At 37.8% G+C, this 16,417-nt stretch overlaps 1 protein-coding gene across 1 annotated transcript in view; it reads right to left on the bottom strand.

Moving 5' to 3' along the window:
- Positions 1-16,417, bottom strand: part of MTUS1 (microtubule associated scaffold protein 1) — a 119,779-nt gene that overhangs the window by 53,963 nt on the left and 49,399 nt on the right. Inside the window, exons 4-10 of the mRNA XM_039699845.1 lie at positions 15,465-15,647; positions 14,995-15,049; positions 13,918-14,108; positions 11,583-11,714; positions 9,601-9,690; positions 8,308-8,355; positions 6,361-6,404 (exon numbers count right to left, since the gene is read on the bottom strand). Of these exons, the coding sequence (XP_039555779.1) occupies positions 6,361-6,404; positions 8,308-8,355; positions 9,601-9,690; positions 11,583-11,714; positions 13,918-14,108; positions 14,995-15,049; positions 15,465-15,647 (743 nt within the window). The remainder of the gene's footprint in view (positions 1-6,360; positions 6,405-8,307; positions 8,356-9,600; positions 9,691-11,582; positions 11,715-13,917; positions 14,109-14,994; positions 15,050-15,464; positions 15,648-16,417) is intronic.

Raw genomic sequence — 16,417 nt, 5'->3', positions numbered from 1 at the left:
TCTCAAAAAGGTGGAAACAATCCAATCAGGCTAAAAAAAAAAAACAAAAAACAAAAAACCAAAAAAACCAAACCACTGCAAACCAACAAAACACATCCAAAAAACAACCCACCACTTCTCCCCATGCTTGCAACAGTGCTTAGGAGAAAGGTAAAGAAGTCCTCATTGGCTGTAAAACCAGAGAAGATGAAACACCCCGCTGAAACATCCTAGGAATAGGAGCTAGAACAAAGGATCTCTACAGGGAAAACATGATGCAATGAACCAGTTTGGAACCTGCAGAAGGAATGAATCACCATACAAAATTTGAGCAGACCAAAGCTCTATATGGACATCAAAATCCTTTTTGGAAAGACCAAAACTACTTATAATACTTTTACTGCCTCTTCTTTCCTGCTCTTTGTTTGGGTGAAAATAGGCCATGAATAAACAGATACATCGTATTACTTGTAAAAACCTTCTAGTTTGACAAAAACGCCTTTCCAGCCTCTAGAGTTTTAATTCTATTAAACCCCAGAAACCTGAAACAAGTCTATGTTATTCAGAAGCAGACCTGACAGCACAAATAAAGAGCAATGGATGCATGTCTCATCTAGTGCCATCTAGTACCCAGTGCTCAGAGCACTCTGACAGCAGCCAGCAAGAGGACTGCCCACGCCAGTCTGAACAGCTCCCAGGCAAGACTTAACTTGCAGAGAGGCTCCTCCAGTCATCTTTCCAGAGCTCAGTGTCACACCACAGTACAGCCCCACTATGGTGGCCATGCATGTGCTAGCATGGTTTCCTTGGCTCAGGAAAACAGCACCTTCCACTCCTGTCTGCACTCCCACGATAGTCATCTAGGGCCTCATGCTGCCAGACTACAAAGCCAGGGCGTAATCCATGGGATCCTAACAGAGCACGCCAGGAGCATGCACTGTCTACATTTCATGCATAACATGAGGATCACAGACAGGTGTTCCTTGACATTAGAGAAGGGTAACCAAAAACAGCACCAGAAAAGAGCAGAATAAAATAGGAAGTAATATACAAAGGACAAAAGGACAAGACAGATTTTATTTACTAGCACCTCACTGCTGGCTTCCCTCTGACTCCAAGGGCAGAACTTCTGATTAACATGGACAAAGGGGCTGTATCCTGTTCTGACTGTGTAATTCAGTCTGGGTTGCTAAATGCATCAGTACCTGATGACACCATCAAACTGATGGAGGGGCCAGACCTATTTTAACCCCAGCAGATTTGGTATATCTGCCACTCCTGGGAACATCAGCAACATGAAAAAAAAGGGAGCAAAGTGCACTGGTATGTGTAGGCTCTCAATTCAGCCTCAAGAGGGCAAATCCACAGTGTCTGCGTTTCTGCTATCCCTTTCCCTCTCTCCTCATCCAACAATCTCTAAAAATGCCATTGGAACATAGTTAAGTGTCTCACTGTATAAAGGTCTAAATCAGGAGCTAGATATTTAGATCCAAGTAGTCCATGTAAAGGACACTTGGCTCCATGTCACAAGACAGCAAGAGCAGTGCAGAGCAGATGGATTTTACTGGCATGCTTTACTTCAGGAAGAACTGAAGGGTAATTGCTTATGCAAAGAGATGCAAAAAGCAGGAACCTACTAAGAGCCAAAGGGTCATCTGTGTCCTCATTTTTATTTCTGGAAAATGACTGCTCCCACTCCACCTTCCTGTGATCTCCTTGCTCTAGCCAGTGCTCCACTTTGAAAAGCTAATCGTCCTGTAGGCAACAGTACCTGCTGCCACAATGAATGCAAACTGCAGCTTCAAGGCTAAGTTTAAGCTCAAATCCTCTCCTGAAGAAAAAAAGGAAACCTCTTCCTTCCTCAGAGCAGGAACTAAAATCCTAAATAATTTATGTTTCTTCTTTCTGTGCACAGAAGCTTTTAATCATTATGAATTCAGCAGTCTGTCAAACTGAAGGTGATGCTGCAGTGGATTCCCAGGCAAAGTGATAGAGGAATCAGGCTGATCTGTGTCTCTCAGATGCAACAGTGGTATTTACATTACCTTCAGTTTTTGTTATTGAGAATAGCCACAAAACACTGCAAGAATAATTTAATTTTTAACTTCTAATTTAAGGGAAGTGCATTTGCAGGACATCCCTTTCAAAATGGTATTTTGGTTAGACTTCCTCAGTCAAAATCCTACAGAGCTACTACTCTACAACACTGTACAATATCACTAAGGTTAGAGTAAAATGCCCTAAAATTTGAAGCTTCAATGATCTGGCCAGATGTGAAAAAAACTCGCAACTACCTCTTTGCTACCATTCAGAAACAGGGTAGGTTGTGAGCTCAAACCTCAAGCAACAGAGGAAAAAAAGAAATGCTTAAATTAGGCCCACAGCCTACAGATGTATAATTATTTATTTACACAACACTGATTTATATTCCCCATGCACATGTATTTCATCCATGGCCTCACAATAATACCCAGAGAGCCTCTAATAAAGGTCAATATTGTAAATAAAGTCATTTTGGCAAGTATATGCCCTAAGACATGATAGTGGTTTATCCGGAAAGCACAAAACACGTTCAAGATAACACACTGTCCTTCGCCTAGCTGTGTGGGCTTTGTACACTCTCCCTTATCCCAGACACGCAGAAAAAAAAGAGAGATGTACAAGTTGTTTAAGCATCTTTGGCACATGTTTCACATTTCTGTGACAGCGCAATGATGTTTCAAGTATTATGTCCACTGAAGTCCCTAACAGGGTCCAACAAACTCCAGCTCCCAACATGGGAATTTTCTCTATCTATCACTTGGACTGAGCTGATGTAGTATGTAGATGCCCCTTTCAGCTGCCCTCTCTACTCACACAGTGGCTGTCCCAGCCAATATTTAGACAAGTGTGAGCAAAAGCTCTGTGATTTTTTCCTGTGTGGCTTGTTATTGTGAAACATCAAAATAAATATCAGGGAAGAGAACCACAGACATTCCTCCCCACAACAGAATAAATACCACAGAAATAAACTACAAATATTCCTGCTGCAGAAAGTCTGCATACTTCTGCATCACCACTTGTTTGGAGTATGGATGTGTGGAGCTGGAGAGCAAGAAGCAACTTCTCACAGAAGTTTGGAACTAAATAATAACAAAGAACTCTGAAATATCTAACTTGTAATCCAGAAAGCAGGTCCTCACTTAAAAGCATTAACAGAAGAAACAGACCTTGTAGTGTGAAAAACATTTTGGTTGGGCTACAAAAGGCCTTAATGAATGATCGTCTGTCATGATAGCAAAACTGATAAAACCCCTACCAAGTCCTCATTGCTGGAATTTTAAATATAATCCCAACATTTTCAGTCCATCGATCTGACAAACTGCCCACACAATACTACTACCACTTGAATTAGACGGCTCCTTTGTTACTCCATAGCAAGCCTTGAGGTTTTGGAATTGCTGAGTTTTTTGTAAAAATATCTGTTGAAGGCACAGGGAACAGTGTTGATTGTTAGCACAGAACAACAGACGACCTTCCTAAATGGTTAACTTTCAGAAGATCAAATTTGAGAAGAACATAAGGAACATGAATGCAAATACACTGATAGACTTCGCTGAAGGGACCAAATCTGGAATATGTTACACATGATGGTGTTGTCACGTACCACTGTTTTTTTTGCATCCTATTGCCTATTCTAACAAACATACTACATCAGGAAAACACCATTTATTTAATTAAAAACAGTTAAACCAAAAAAACCCTCTCAAAACAGATTACTTCAGAGTTTAGAGTGGCATTCTCTGAATATCAACACCAGCCATTCCACTTTGAAGACTTCTGGAGCATTCTAGTTCTCACTCAAGAAATTAAATTCTTAGATCAAGTTATTGTACTATACTTTATTTAGTAACAGTGTAAAAATCTGGCCAAGAAGGCCACAGCTATTGTGTTTCAAAGATTATCTCAGGTTTATAGATATTTCTTTAACTCTTCAAAATAAATATCATTATATGTCTCCAATGACTACAATTATTAAGAAACTCCAATTCACACATTTAGATTATATGCATTTATTTATAAAGAAGTGGCAAAACAAATGCCAGTTTTCATAGCTAGTTCACATGCAGTAGCTACTCTACTCAGCTTTGCTGTCTGTTTATAAGAGCATTAGCCTGAAGGTATTCTAATGTTAGATCAGGAGAAAATTGAGTCATTCAGATAATCCTTACAGTTTATATGAATGAAAAAAACATCTAAAAAAATACTATAGCCAGCTTTTTATTGCAGCTAGAAAGGCAACAAAATACTCCAGCCACAGTAAAATATCTGCAAAAAGAAGTTTAAGCCTGATGTCTGTTGCTTTTCAAAGGATAAGGTGAAAATATTAATTTACATTGTTCAACTCCCAGAATTTCCAGTGTGTAAAACATTAATTGTATTAAATGAATACAGAATCTAATCTTGTACTAATCTGGTAACCTCAGAACAAGTTCTTCTGCAGGATTTCCTGGCTTTTCTTTTGAGACAGGGACAGAGACAGAAAAACTGATGAACCCAACTTACTTACAAATGCTGAAGCTCTTAACACCAGAGACTGAGATCCAGTCTATCCAATACATCTGTATTGAAATTCCCAGTTAGAGCTAGTCAAAAGTCCCACTTCTGCAATGTGGAAGACTGGACCTCTTGGCTGCCAGGGCATTTATGTTCACATACATATCAAGGCCTTTTCAAATCTCCAAGCAACACCACTGCCTGCACAGTGTCCTCTACACTTGCAAAAGCTCTTAAAAGCAAATACACACCATGCCCCAGTCATTAACAAACCCCTAAAGATCTTCTAATCAGATACAAAAGGAGAAACAGAGCATGAATGAGTTACTTGAGCAGATATCCCTCATCAGTTGGGGTAATTTGCCATTGCTGATCACCACAGTCAACTGAAGACCTAAGTATTTGGCACTCATAACAACGTGCATCCCCAATTTTTAAGAAAAATACATATTTTGACACAGTATAGCATATAATTTTAAAACATTAAGCCTTGTTTGTTGTTTTCAAAGCACAATCAGAGTGTGATAAACATTAATACTTGTTTTTCAGATGTGGAAAGTGCAAGTATTTTGAGAGTAACCTATTCTATCAAAGAATCTACAACATAAGAGCTGTTTCCTCTCGAGTTTCAACAGGGATGACTAAGACAATGAAAGAAAGGGGTGTAAACTGAACCTTAAAGTATGCCTCCAACTTTTGTCTGAACCAGAGTATTTTGTTAGCATGTTATCCCAGTATAAGGGTTTGAGTGAAGAGCCAGACCCCACCTTAACAACCTGTTCCAAGGGACAACTTCTTAGACTGTTATATTTATACCTTATTTTTCCATTTGAGCTTGATCATCACTATCACTCACTTTTGCAATAAGCCCCCTGCCTTAATTTCTTCCTTCTCTCAGTGTTATATTTTCTCACAAATGGTTGAACTAAAACAAACATCCTTTATGAGAGTAAGAAAACAGAACACCATGGTGGAGCATGTACCATTTTCTGATAAAGCTTCTTTGGTTTTCATGGCTTCTGCAGCCTTTAGTAACCAATTCCATGCTGCATCATAGTGCTAAAAGATACAACATAAATCTCACTGTTCATATTTAGTAACACTTTATAGGTATATCCATCAGTTGTCCTTGCTGTTTTCCTGACAATGGTCTTATGCCGCACATGTAAGTCTAACTTGTTATCCGTGATACACCACAGATCCCTTTCAGGGTCATGGAAAAACAGGATAAGCCAAATATTCACATGCTTTATTCCCAAAGTGATTGCTTTACCTTTGGAACTGCCGAACAGGATATTTGTTTTTGCTTGGCTCATGTGGGTTCAGAGATTACTGTGTTGTAACTTAATGTTTGGCCAGTAACAGAGACCTGAGATGTGAATACCCACTGCATCCACACACACTGCACTGTAATATACTACAGAGGGATTAGACTCAGCCAGCTTTTTCTGCAGGGAAGCTGAAGTAAAAAGGAAACAGCACTTACTTTATGCATTTCAGAGGCAGTTTTGCATATAGTTCAAAATTCCATCTCATAAGAGACAACATTTGTATTCATATTTACATTAAGACATTACAGTAAGTGCACATAAACACCTTTACCTGAAGTTAGCAAGTTAAGAAGCATAATAAACCATTCCCAAGAACATAATTCTGCCTTAGCTTTAAAGCTAGTGCTGAAGAAATATACCACAGAACTTGTAGAACTTATTTGATGCACTGAACATCACCCATGAAAAATACAGAACTCAGAAAAAGAAGCCTTGTGAATGTTTTAACACAAACAAGAAATGAACAGCTGCAAACAGGCAAGTCTGTCCAGTTTTACAGGCACACTAGCAGTACGTTGTGGCTTGCTTCATCAAGCAGATTCTGGCTGTGCATCATTGCTGTAAATGAATGGAAAATGGAGAAACAGCACCAATGTTAAGGGAACAGAAGTGTATGTAGAAAAGCCTGCCATTTTTTCATCATTGAAGAAATGTGAAAAGCAGCATGAGCAACAGAGCTAGACACTTAGTTAATACCTTAATATTATTTCTGATATTAAGAGTTAATATTTTAACTCTTAATTAAGAGTTAATCAATTATCAGAGTTCTGCTGTAACAAATTAGTCCTGGACACACTGGTGGGAAATAGAAGTGAGGTTGGAACTTCTAACTGGATAAGGCTAAAAACTGTAGACTTAACTATGGCACTGAAATAAAAGAACAAAAGCTTTATACTAGCTGCAGTCATTAGAACAAAGCTTCACTATAATATCAAAGCCAAAAGGAAAAAAAAAAAAAAAGATAGGCAACAACCATTTTTTTGTCAGAAAAAATGAATCATAAGCAAAGCTCTACTAAACCAGTAAAAAAGGGGAGAGGACACTACTTTTCTGGAAAGTAGAGAGAACGTGTACACTGAATTTTGGGTAATGAAGTTATATTTTGAGACTACCATAAGCAAGCATAAGAGAAATTTACTTTTCTAGTTTCTAGTCCAGACATGGATTTTATTGCTTATTAGGAGTTTCCTCAACTGAGCTGATCACACATTATGTTGCCAGCTGAATCATCCCCTACATGACTATACAAGAGACTAGGTCTGAGCCCTTGAAACTCAGTGTCAGGCTTTACCTAAACTAGCAACAGTTCAGTCAGATACCATTAAAAGTAACAAACAGAAGGAATGTTGGGCTAAGTCTGACAGAAGCCCTGACTCTCAACAGAAGATACCAAAGTACTCAGCCAAAATTAATATGAATGTATTTGACACCCAAGAGAGTAAAAGACAAAAGCATTAAATGCATGTTATGACTACAGGAAATGTAAAAAATACTGCCACAGTACCAGAGTTACAGGTCAGTACTGATTTGCCTAGTTATTTCTGACTCAAATTTACAACATCTGCTTGGCTACAGCACCTCTTTCAGAAAGACATCTGCTATTCACTCAGGGGACACAGGGCCTTCCGGTGATCTTCAGTATCTTTCAAAAAGGGCTTTTCAATGAGTAATTAATTACAAGTAGCTTTTAATTCAACAAATACACACTGATTCTCAGGAAACTAATTTAGACTGCCAACTCTCTTGAAACTACCTGGAAACTGCTGCAAGTAGAAGCATCATCTGAAGACTTTTCAGTCTCTTGGCAGACAGAAACTGGCACCAGGTGTCCTGACTGGCGCAAACACCAAAAACAAACTCAATATGAAGTCCTTAAAACTCTGCCAGATTTTGCAACACCATCTGCCACTTAATCAGCTGCGATTTCTCCCTCTGCCATATGAGCAGACACACATCAACATGCTCCGGTAACTTCAACTTCTTACACAAACACAGTCTACAGTGATACACAAAAACAGCTCACACCGACAGGTGATCTACAAAGAACGTTCCAGAAAAGGAAGGTTATGCGGGATTCGTCTATTTATTTGGTTTTGGGTTTTTTTAATGCTGCAACATATGAGTTCATTCATTATTTACTTTGGCTAAAAAGTAAAAATTACACCCAAATTTAATTTCCTTTTTTTTTGGCCTACTGTTTAAACCTCCTTAGATTTCACTGGAAACAGAAGAACAGAACAGACTGTATAGCCTAAGCTGGGTAGACAGAAGGCAGGAAGTAGACAAAACCCAGGAAAATAGGCTTTTTTCCATATTCCTTGAAACTAGAGTCAGTGACAATTTACAGAATTATCCATTGTGCTTCTATTCCTCCCAGAAAAGAACCAACATACTAATAGAACGTACAAACTTAATTTGAGTTGCACCACAGAAAAATATAAAATGTACTCAGAAAACTCACCAGAACCCAAACAAGATAGGCTTTGGTGTACATTTCTTCCAGGACTACCTTCAGAAAGGAAACAAACAAACAAAAAATTATACTTCAAGCCAGTAAGGGGCAGTAGGTCTGCCTTTTTTTAAGATTCAAGATTCTTCTACATAAGCTCCTCAAAGTTCGCAATTTCAGCTTCTTTCTTCTGATGGCATGATCTACATCAAGATTTAGCATAAGAAACTGTTTGAAAAATGCAGGATGCATTCCCAATTACAATTATATCATTACAATTACTATATTTCATTTAAGTCAGATAGCACTGTTTCACTTCACTCAAAGAAGACCACAGACAATGAAAAACTATCATCTATACAGGTATTACAGCATTTTTTTTCCTTCCGTATGCTACAGTTATTTTATTTGCATAGAGCAGCAATAAATTAACAAAATTCTCAAATGTGCAAAAAGTCAGGTTAGATATAAATGACAGCACTGAGAAAGTTAACCCACCCTTCCTGTATTACCTAAAAGTTATGCAAAATTGACCTACAAACTTTACTATTTTGAAGGATATTGAATGAAAGCGATCTTTCAGAACACTGGGTGTAAGTGCAAATGTTATGTGCACAAGTTCACAGAAGGTCTTTTGACAACACTTCTCTGCAGGCTTTAGGAATAGTGTGGATCCTTTGGCACAGGTTTCCTCAGGAAACAAGCTGCTTTGTATCACCACTGTATTTGTTTTTCCCCCACCTCAGACTTGCAAATAGCGCTTTGCTCCCAAATTGAAAATTTCATCTTACAAACCTTGTCCTAAGGTTTGTATCTGTTCTTTCGATTCACTCTGGCAGAAAGGACTAATTTTAATTCAAAGTTAAAGATAAAACAAACATCTGATACAGAAACATAAAGCGGAGTAAATATCCTCAACAGGCACAGCTGATCAGCATGTTTTCACAAGAATCTTGCTTAAACTAAACACAAATTTGGCAAAATCTAGTCTACACTGTATCTTGCAAGCATACAACCTTATAAACAGGTGACAGAACATAATTTAACATACAGATTAATTATGCTGTATTTTTAGTCCTTATGGGATTCAAGTTTCAAGCAGACAGTAGACAATGAATGTCCCTAAAGCATTTGCTTTAGGTAAGGTAAGGAACAGAACCTTGCAGAGCCAGTGTCCAGTCTGGTGAACTGCAAAGAAAATTAGTTAACTATCCCAATTATTTTGAAATCAAAGCATAGCTGCTCCTTCTCAAGAGAGAGAGATCCAAGAAAAAGTGAAAAATTGACTACCCAGCTGGTAATTACCTCTAGTCTCACTGACTTTCCTTGCTAAGTGTAGAGGCCCAGATGATTTTGGTGTGCACTGGCTCAGTGAAGCAGACCTGGTCTTGGATCCTGAAAGTAAAAGCTTAGATGAACTTTAAAGTAGAACTATTTAAAGTTGTAAAGCAATTAAAGACATATCTTACATTTTTACATTTAAGTACAAGATCCACAAATCCATTCAAACACAAAAAGAGAAACCTTCTAGAACGTTTAAGGTGTATTTAAACTTAGCTCTGCTTTGCCAGAACACACCTTGGAAGAAATAAAAAGATAATTCTAAAAGCCTTTTAAGCAGGAGAAAATGTTAGTAAAGATTTCAGATTAGCACTAAGATCAAGTTACTGAATCTCAAAACAGCAGCAAATACAATGCAGCTAAGGAAACACTGGCTGGAACAGACCTCCAGAAGCCAGATATCCACACTCCCATTCAGAGCAGGGTCACCATTAAGACGAGATCAGCTGACCATGCTTTGTCTAGATGTTTCCCGCCAGGAAGGGTGGTTCCACGGCACCACTGGGCAAGGGTGCATCTCCCACTCTACAGTTTGAAAGCATTTCTGATTGCGACATGATCTGGTGCTACTGAGAAGAGTTTGGCACCATGACCTTTATAGCTGTCCTTTTCAAATTATTGACTGCACATGCTCAACTCCGTCTTCTCACTGGACAGAGACCCTACCCATCTTCTTAAATCTCCACTGGATCTTTCCAGTTTCAAAACAACCCTCTTGGTTTGGGAAGGACCCAAAACACAACACCACAGTCCAGGTAACACTGATATGAAGGGGAATGCCAGCTTCCTTTGGCCACACTGCTCCTGCAGGTGCTCAAGGCACACTGCCAGGTCACTGAGGACAATGAGCTATGCATAGTTGTGCTGCATGTGCTGGACCCTGATAGAAAGCATCAGCTTGTTAGAAAGCCATATGATTCATGTTGGTTTCGAAGTGACTTATTACTTGTGGCAAATTCTGTTTCTTTTCACTGTTTACTCTTTTAAAGCATGTCATTACAGCGAGACATTTGGCAGGCATCTCTTATTTATTCTCTATTATGTCAGATACCAGCTTAAAATTTAAGTCTAATGCAGGAGTACAGCATTTAATTAGGTTTATCCAATTACAATAACCAGTTCACCACAAAGATGGTCAGAAGCAAGCTGATTACAGCTAGGACTTAGGAAAGAGACACAGCAAGCTTATTTATCTGCTCCCATTATGTCTTTAATTTTGGTCAGAGAATGACTTGTCAGCTGCTGTTTGTGGCCTGAGTGGACGTTGCACAGTTGGCCAATCAAAATTCCTAGCTTGAACCAAAATAGGAAACTGAACAATCTTTAATATAAAGTCAGGAAATACATCTAATGTTTCTTTTAGCACAAGATGATAAAACACAATTAATTGTCTCATCTCCATTAAAGCTTCTAATTCAGCCCCAGAAGAATACCAAGAAAACGCACATGAAAAAGCTAAGTTTCTGTGACTCTTCCCTTTGAAAGATGGGACAGTGTCGTTAATCTACAAAAGAAGATACATTCTAACAATATCTTATTCAGAAATATATCCCCATCCCCCAAGGCCCTTTCGGTCCTGAAAAGGGTGAGGATAATATAGTCTACATAAAGACAAGAACAACCATACACTCAGGATAAATTCAGGTATGTCTATTCTGCAATTACCAGCAGTGACAGAGCCTGCGACCTGAATTTTCCAAAGGAAGAGAACTCTTTAAAACAACGCAAACCCCATGCGATGACACCTGACATGTACCAAGGTACATTTAGTCCCTGTACCATGCAAACCTGAGCTGTACCACAGCACAGACCTCTTCATTTCCCTGAAATACCTCCATCAATTATGGAAATATAAAGAATATTTCTGCCTTCCTATGAAGTCTTACAACACTTGAAGCACCACTGATGTGATTTTACCTCCTCTGGCTACAACCAGACTCATATACCTTTTGGAGTTGATCTCAATGAGTGCAATCTAGGTCTTGGCAGTGCTTTCACAGGGACAGACCCTGAAGTGCCATTCTGGCAGGCTGGTTTTGAAGGCCATTCTCCATTCCTGATGACTGTGGCACTAGCAGCTGCAAAACAGAATCGCAAAGGAATTTGCTCTAAGCATATATAGTTTAGAGAAAATTAAATCATAAGACAAGTCAGTTTTAGCAGAGACTAAACAACCTTGAAAGAGGTTTGAGTTTATGATCACAACAGAAATTTTTCCTCAAAAAAAAAACCCACTGAAACTTTTGGAAACATTGTTTCTGTTGTCCAGAAAAATATGTGAAAATATTTCTAAAGTACATACAGATTGAGTAGACTTTGTCTTGGGGCCTAAAAATGATGTATACTAACATGTTGAAGAGAATTCACATGGCATTTACCAGAGACAAGAAAAAATTAAGTCACTGTGGAATTGTTTGTCACAGCACTGCTTTTCTCTCTAGTCATTGAAAAATAAAAGGGTGGGAGAGGGGGAAGCTTCTGTCATATATTACCAGGTTTGCCTCAGATAAGTATTTTAATGAGACTGGTTTTTTTTAAAGGCAATGTGAACTACATGTTTAATATTGTTCATCAAAAGATGAAGCATACAGTCTTGAGATTATTTTATTGTCTTTAAACAGGCTAGTATAAACCATGGAAGTTAACTACTTCAAAAAAATGCTTTTGGTCACTAAATATTTTCAACTACAGAAAGAGGATTTCCCTTTAAAAAACACATGCAACTGAAGCCATAATCTTTTTTTTTAAAAAAAAAGGAAGTTGGAGCCTCTCTAAAAACACAAAAGCTAAATATTTGCCAAAAAAAACTATACACAAGGAGCAATTTCCATAACACATCAGCAACAGAGTTATTGTGTGGGAATCTGACCCTGATCAACATTATATAATTAAAACCAATTTGTTTTAGTAAAGCACAAGGTGCAAAGCAGTTCTTAATAGTTTTTGTAAATCACTAAATTAAGGATGTTTGCTCAGAGTTCACTGCAAGCAGTTAACAATTGTCTGCAAACTACTGTTCTACTTCCTCTTCTAAATCACCAGCACACCATGGTAGTAACCCTTTGGGTGTGTGAGCAGCCTTCTGGTGCAGGACTAGTTAGGGAACTGTTCTCTCCTATTAAAAACTCCAGAGTCAGCTGACCAGGCTGTGCGCAGGAATCAAAAAAAAACCAAAATGAACCCATGATAACCTCCCAGGTTTACAGACTTTGGTCACTTTTGGATTCAAATTTGGAGCACCTATTGCAATCCTGAATAAAGATGGACAGGTGTGAAGTGATCTCAGCCCAGTAAAGATTTGAAAACTCCACTCATTAGAAGAATTTTAATGAAGTATTGGCTGTACAAAAATGCAGAGGCAGGTCAACTGCTAGGATCAGCTTTTTAACTTTTGAAACACTATTTACTATATATACAATTAATTTAATGCAATTAAAATCTGGAATCTTTTTTCTTAACATCAGAGTTAAACATTTTGGTATGTTCAAAGGATAAAATTTTCAGCTCAGCAGTAAAACTGAGATTACTTTAAAAAAAATCTGGTTTTCAATGCTCAAACTGCATACAAAATATGCTTTTAATAACAACAGTATTCTAAACCTCATGATTTTTGAGCTTCAAATAAGAAGTCATTTTAGAGAAAAGAATCATAAAGTTCAAGTGCTCATTAGATAAAAAAAAACAAGCCCTAATGCTGCCACATGGAATTACCAATCCAAGGACATCCCATAACAAAGGGCTGAGCTGACAAAGCAGCAGAAACACTCTTGCCGTTTTTTTTTCTCTGCTAACAGAAGACAAACTCTTAACAAGCCAAGCACGTTTTTGATTTAATATTGTTGACAGGATCACGGTAGTTTGTCATACATTTCATGACATACACATCATAAGCCTCTCATTCTGATCTTTGTGTGTCCCACCAATCTAATTAAACCACTTAAGCTTCAATTTTTTTTTCCTGAAATTATTACATAGTAGACTGAATAAAAAACAAGAACAGTGCTGTACTTAGCATTAGAATACAAAGAAAATTCCTTAGTTCTTTCCAGTTTGATTAAAAGTCATAAAAATTTCATTAACATATGAAGAATTACACAAAATCTTAGGTCATTATACTCACAAAACATTACTACTAGATATAAATAATTCTTATCAAGTGTAAAAAATTCCCTAAAGAAAAATATTACAGTAAATCAGCAGATCAAAACATTGCATATATTTACCAACCTCCACAAAACAAAATACATGCTTTAGAATAGAAATAAAAGGAATGCAACCTACTTCTCTTCCCAGTAAACGTGGCTAACAAAGGAACAATACAAAAGCTGTAAGACCCCACTACCAGCAATGTCAGTAAGGTGATATCATAGTGGCTTCCTGAGTCAGTCGGTGGTGTTAGTGTAGAATTGAAGAAAATAATAGGAGAAAAATTAGTTTCTGTGCAACTGCGGAGTCCTCCTGGTATAGTCATTTAAAAAAGATCTAAGCAAGCTTAAAAGTCTACGAGACTGCAGCCATGTTCAACCTCTCATATTGCTCTTGCTTGGTCTTCGTGAATCGGAGTGGAAAAAATTGTAAGCTTGAAGGCAGTGTACAAAACAGATTACAGCAGCTAGCAAATCAGGCTAAATAAGGAGTCATCTGTTTGGATACTTAATCTGAATACACTCCTTTGTTATGAAGCGATGACCCCTTCCTTTGTTACATGAGGGAGCAAAACGAAGAGAGGACAAAGCTGCTTAGCAACTCCAGATACAGTCCTAAACCTGAACAGCAAAAGTCAACATGGCTGTCACAGTATCAGAACAGATCTCACTGCAGAGCAAGATGCACATGCATATTTTATTACACATACTCTTATTCCTTTGAGGAATATATTAGGCTTAGTTTAACGAAGGCAGTACGAGGAGGGGGGAGAAGAATATGAGAAAATGTAGTTATGTGTGCATGCATATGCGCATATATAAACCACAGACGTGTGTTAAATCACAGCTCTCTTTTTCAGTCCAGTGAAAGACAGATTTAAGTGACATCTGGCACAAATAAAAGGCCTTTGCCTCGTCTTCAAGATATAACAGGCAATTCAAGAGTAGAAGAATATTTTAATGTACTTATTTAAATATGCATAGTTGGGAATACTAATATGTCTGATAGTCAGCTGTATGTTATTTTCTTAATATTTTTCCCCCTCAGAATTCCTAAGAACTGCTGTAGAACTTCAAAATAAAGCAAGTCCTAGTATTTTTCTCACTAATTTTAATCAAGCTTCATTTGGTTACACCAATGTTTATGGCTACCTTAGAAATTACAGAAGTCTGCCCACACAAAAGTTTCTCTTCTAAAACAAGTTTAACTTACGTGCCTTTAATTTGATCTACATATTTTGTCCTAAAACTCTGAAAGCAGATATAAACTGGTTCAAAAAAACATTTAGCATCAAAAAACACACTGTAACACACTGTTCCAAATATTATGACAAGTAAACCATTCTGTCCAAACATATTACACTACATGCAAACATTAGGAAACTCTTGCTTAAAAAGACATGCTGATTATGTAGTGTTTAAGGATGGAAGAGAAATTGTACCAAAATCTCTACTCATCAACCCAAAATCCAGGGCTCAGAACATTTTCAAACACTATGTCTCAAAAAGGAAAGTTCCAAGTAAAGAGGCAAAAAGAGTAAGACCTAGAACTAACAAGTAGTACAATCAGAATTAAACACAGGTACTTGTCAGACAGGACTCCCTTCCAAGAGGATTTTTACCAACAAGCAATTGATGTGGGCTATCAATCAGTTAAAACCCATAACCCTCACATATACTTACAATTAGTGCTGAAAAGACTTTGCTCACTCTGAGCACTGCTGACTGATGAGAGGCTAGGTGTTCTCTCAAGCACTGATCTTTTGACAGGCACTTTGGATTTGGCAAGGGATTTACCAATGCTAGTGCACGAGGATGGAGAATTTTTCACTGAGGCATGCCGTTCTCTTGGCAAAGATCCTACACCTGTCAATTAGGGGGGAAAGAGGAGGGAGAAATAAGAACAAAAGGAGTAGGAAAGAAACTTAAATGATTGCTTCTTTTGCACATATGCCTACAAATAAAAATATTTACACAATAAAAATCCATATTAAATGGCTTAATCTACTTCCTACTGACATGGTTATAAGTGCTGTAGATGCAGAAAAACAGTTCCAAGGACTTAAAGCCTTAGAAACAAGTCAAGAGCTTAACAGACTTGCGTTCAGTGCAAACATCTGCACACATTAAAAAGTCTTTCTTTGTATCTTCCTACCTCACATTATGGATCGTTGTACTGGCAATCCCACAAAACTATAACCTCTACTTCAAAGACAATCTAAGAAAGGATTCTTCTGTTTGTCCCTCCCCAAAACAGAACCACAACCCCACTCCCCTTTGACAGAACACTCTAAAAGTATATAATATCCTTTCAAGGAATAAGACAGCATGAGAGCATCAAATTGCTTTGTACTCATATAATAAATATCTTGAAAACTGAGTAGTTCTACATAACTAGTTTAACAGCACTTCCAAAACCAACTTCTTAATGGCCAGCTGGTACAGAAATATTTCTGTATTAAGTCCAGTTTTCATTTGAGCTTGTTGAATACAAACACCCAACAGCTAAGCTAATCAAACAGGAAAAGCACCTACACAAGAGATAAGTGTAGGAGGAGCTCACTCTTGCATTACTAAAAAGCAAATACACTTACCACAAGAAAAATCTTAGTTTAGACAGATTAAGCTTCTACTTT

The sequence above is a fragment of the Passer montanus genome, unplaced genomic scaffold (assembly GCF_014805655.1).
Source record: "Passer montanus isolate IOZ18808 unplaced genomic scaffold, ASM1480565v1 scaffold14, whole genome shotgun sequence".
In the NCBI taxonomy this organism is placed as follows: domain Eukaryota; kingdom Metazoa; phylum Chordata; class Aves; order Passeriformes; family Passeridae; genus Passer; species Passer montanus.
Note: the sequence above shows the minus strand (reverse complement) of the source record. Positions and strands in the feature narration are given on the sequence as shown.